Raw genomic sequence first — 4,410 nt, forward strand, 5'->3', positions numbered from 1 at the left:
TATCTACAGGTAAGTAATGTCATTAATGTACAATCCTCCCCTATCTACAGGTAGGTAATGTCAGTAATGTACAATCCTCCCCTATCTACAGGTAGGTAATGTCAGTAATGTACAATCCTCCCCTATCTACAGGTAAGTAATGTCAGTAATGCATTATCTTCTCTATCTAAATATTTACAAACAAATGAAGAGAACACTTTTTTAAAGTTGTTTTCTTTATACCAGAACAGGATCACCATTTCTTTTTATTCTAATATTACAATCTCAAGATTTTAACTTTAATTTACTCTACCTATTACAAAGTGAATCAACCTTCAAATGTTTAATGAACAACAGAAACACTGATCTAAATACTGGTAATGTCCCAAACAGAATTAGGGTAGGAATAGTTGTGCCCACAAAATGTCGAATCCCAGAGCCACTTTTTCTACTCAAACTTGAAAACCAGACTCTTGAAAACCGGTACTCTTCAAGACAGAAAATGGTAGCCATGGAATCCGATTCTGATAAATGTTGGCTGACAAGTGACTTCCGAACTTTTCTTGGCATCTCATACTTGCAATTACGGGTGAAAATATGTGAACTCAAGAAAGACATTCTTACAAGTTTTCAAATCATAAAAAGTTAAATGCTTTTTATAGCTGTGAGAAATACAATTTCAGTGACACTGACATCAAAGAATGGCTGGTAGGGGTTCAAAAGTTCTTAAATTGTGTGGAAATAAACAAACAAACAAAAAACTATTCCTACCCTGTGTTCAATCATTATTTCTAAGTTTTAATACTCTGACACATATAAAGCAGTATCTATATATGTCTAACAATGGAGTAGGAACTACCACAACCCAGAATACTGGTCATCTCATTACCTGAAGTCTGCCGTGAAATACTGTAGGGGTTCTCCCGATGAGAACCAGGTGACCGGGGCCCTTTACTTGGCACATACAGGTTTTCAACAGCACGTCCAATGCTGGGAGACCGTGCAATTTGGGGCGAGGTTCGGACCTCATCTAAAGTATCCTGTGTGAGAACAGAAGTCTCCCCTTGCTTGGGTATGTCATTTGAGTTAGACATGTGGTTACGATTTGGTACCTGACAAGATCCCTCTTCAGGAGTAGACTCAGCATTATGAGCTTTCCCACTAGGTATATTAGGATCATGCTTATCACTCAGACAAGGAATACAAGGCAGATAGGGGAAACGAGGAGAGGATTCAGGGGATGAGGAGGACACCTGGTGACCCGAAAGTGAGGTTACACCATCGACAGGGTGAGGAGTAGTGGTGGTAGAAGCGGGCACTGTTTGACCAGTACTCGAGATTAGTAGCGACTCACGGTTAGTTGCACCAAGCCCAGAAGTGTTGCTACTCTCCACTCCAGGGTGTTCCTGTAATGTAGGTGGCCTAGAATGTGGAAATACATTATGATCTCTCCTCTCACTGACTTCTAGTCCTGCAATGACAACAGATGTTTATGTACAAAAGTAAACATCGATATTTATGATAAATAACAACAAGTCGTCTAAATAAAACACTATCTTGCTGAATGTTTCAACTCCACTTTCTACTTGATCAAGATTTTAACAAAGTATCCTATCTTTAAAACCAAAAGAGTAGTTAAACGTATTTTATAAAATAGCAGAACTTCTAAATATTAACCTCATGTTGGCAAAAAAACACTGTTATAGAAAGTTATAATGATTACCTTATTAATACTTCAATGGTAGATGAAGATACATTAAATAATACAAACCTTCAGGTTTATCCTGTGAAAGCGGATTTTCATATTGTGTTCTTCTATTTACATGACTGGGAAAAAAAATCATTTATCATTCATTAAAATTAACAAAAAAAACATTAATGATGAATATAAAAAGTTCTTTAAATATATGAGATTTCTTTTTTACTTTCAGAGACCGAAAACATCCAATAAACTACTCATCAGCACGCCACAGCTCACACCGCAGCCTGGCACGCTAACAACCAGGCCACATCTGGCTCAGTTATAAAAAAAAAATGTTAACTTTAGTTTTGGTTCAAACAAAAACTGATTGCATGAGCGTGTTTTAAAAAAAAACTGTTGATCTAAACAGATTCAGGTTATACGTGTAAACCTTATTAGCTTTTCACAAGTCTACTCATCTTTATTTACGACATTACTTTCCTCCTCTCAAGATCATGGAGACAAGGACTTCACTTACTCAATATAATATGTACCATAGTGAGGATCATCTATCTTTTCCCACCCATAAGGAAGTTCTACAGAAGAAAAAAAATATCATCAGTTAAAACCCACCATCCACATTACTTTCATTATGTCTTTATCTTTTACAATCATAAAGTTCCAAGGTTAAAACCCACCATCCACATTACCTTCATTATGTCTTTATCTTTTACAATCATAAAGTTCCAAGGTTAAAACCCACCATCTACATTACCTTCATTGGTTTTAACCTTGGAACTTTAAGAGTGTAAAAGATAAAGACATTCCCATCCACATTACCTTCATCATTTGTCTTTTTCTGTATTCTCTGTAACCGAGGGTCAAGCCACTGAGATGTCCGACGATTGTAACTGAAAAATAAGTACTACCACAATAACACACAAGAAATAAAAGAACAAAGACATATCTCAAACAACAAAAGATTACTCTTCATGTTTCTGTTATCTGATTTTTCAATACATTAAACAATATGTTCTTCAATGGCTCATATATCAGAAGAAAATCATTAAACACTTTTTTCAAGTGAAGAAACCAAATATATATATACTCAATAAAATAGGTCTCCCCAGTTTCTGTGTATGCTTTTTCCCAGTTCACTGGTAAAGGGCCAAGGTCAGAGAAAGAATCACTTTGTCCCACGTCACCCAAATTTCCAAGAGACTGAGGTGTGGAAGACCTAACCCAAAAAAACAAAACACTGCATGAAATAAAAGTGGTGAAGAAAAAACATTAAAATTACCACCTGCTAAAAATCAGGTAGAAGCCCACAGGAGGCATAAGCAGCAACAAGTGTATTTATAATTCTACTTTATACAAAAAATTCACAAATCATGATTGGATTTGATATTTATTTTTGTGCAAGTTCTGTTTACAAACTTTAAAATAAAGCAAAATAACATCTTCTGAGTCACGTCTATAGGAGTTAGGTTAGACAAAACAGTAGGTATTCTAAAATAACATCTTCTGAGTCATGTCTATAGGAGTTAGGTTAGACAAAACAGTAGGTATTCTAAAATAACATCTTCTGAGCCTAACTCCTATAGATGTGAATAGGCAAAACAGTAGATATTCTAAAATCAAGCAAATACATGACATAATACTGAAAAAAATATCCAACTCCCAATGGCTCAGTTTGGTAAACAACATTAAACATTATATGTCCCAATTTATACTGTTGGTCTCCTGATATAAATACCATGTCCCAACAAATGCTGACTTATACTGTTGGTCTCTTCTTCATTTAAATAATATGTCCCAACAAATACTAACTCATACTGTTGGTCTCTTCTTGATTTAAATAATATATCATAACCATTTCAGGAATAAACTTCAACATATTAAATCATTCTTGTTTTTATACTTTAGCTACATAAAAAACTGTCATAAAATATTAGTGAAATAAACTTAACTTTACATAATAAGCTTAATGTGAAATAATTACTTTATAAAAAGTGAGGTAAAAATAAAAACAACCAAACCTGGCACTATGCTGGCTAGACAAGAGAGGGTAATCCGCCGATTCTGTCGGGTCCATATTCTTAGATGCCATTGCTTCTACGTTGGAACGATTGCGTCGTCTCTTGCCTTCACAAGATGGATGAGCTCCAGGAAGAACGCTTCCAACGTTCCCAATGGAATTGGTTCGGCGTGGTATAGACATGGGGCTCTCTCGAGGGGGCTTGGGGGTACCATAATGATTGCCTGATAAAGGATAAGCAACATATACGTCCTAAGTATTGAAAATCAAAGAGATACAGAAAATTTGTACAAGACTAAACCAAGACCTAAACTATCGTGATAACCAAAGTCTAATACCAAAATGCTAAATGAATACAATACTTGTCAAACTCTGTATAGTGACCATAATATTAAACAAATACAATGCTGCTTGAGACCAAAAAGCTAAACAAATACAACGCTTGTTGAGACCAAAAAGCTAAACAAATACGATGCTTGTTGAGACCAAAAAGCTAAACAAATACGACGCTTGTAGAGACCAAAAAGCTAAACGAATACAACGCTTGTTGAGACCAAAAAGCTAAACAAATACGATGCTTGTTGAGACCAAAAAGCTAAACAAATACGATGCTTGTTGAGACCAAAAAGCTAAACGAATACAACGCTTGTAGAGACCAAGAAGCTAAATGAATACAACGGTTGTAGAGACCAAAAAGCTAAACAAATACGAC

The 4,410-nt window shown here is 35.4% G+C and overlaps 1 protein-coding gene across 1 annotated transcript in view; it reads right to left on the reverse strand.

Moving 5' to 3' along the window:
* Positions 1 to 3,918, reverse strand: part of LOC106475671 (membrane-associated guanylate kinase, WW and PDZ domain-containing protein 1-like) — a gene marked incomplete at its 3' end in the record, with an annotated part of 9,204 nt that extends 5,286 nt beyond the window's left edge. The window contains exons 1-6 of the mRNA XM_022379726.1: positions 3,700 to 3,918; positions 2,769 to 2,897; positions 2,501 to 2,571; positions 2,199 to 2,256; positions 1,751 to 1,806; positions 869 to 1,450 (exon numbers count right to left, since the gene is read on the reverse strand). Of these exons, the coding sequence (XP_022235434.1) occupies positions 869 to 1,450; positions 1,751 to 1,806; positions 2,199 to 2,256; positions 2,501 to 2,571; positions 2,769 to 2,897; positions 3,700 to 3,881 (1,078 nt within the window). The remainder of the gene's footprint in view (positions 1 to 868; positions 1,451 to 1,750; positions 1,807 to 2,198; positions 2,257 to 2,500; positions 2,572 to 2,768; positions 2,898 to 3,699) is intronic.
* Positions 3,919 to 4,410: the final 492 nt, after the last annotated feature.

Source organism: Limulus polyphemus, unplaced genomic scaffold, assembly GCF_000517525.1.
Source record: "Limulus polyphemus unplaced genomic scaffold, Limulus_polyphemus-2.1.2 Scaffold8962, whole genome shotgun sequence".
NCBI lineage: Eukaryota > Metazoa > Arthropoda > Merostomata > Xiphosura > Limulidae > Limulus > Limulus polyphemus.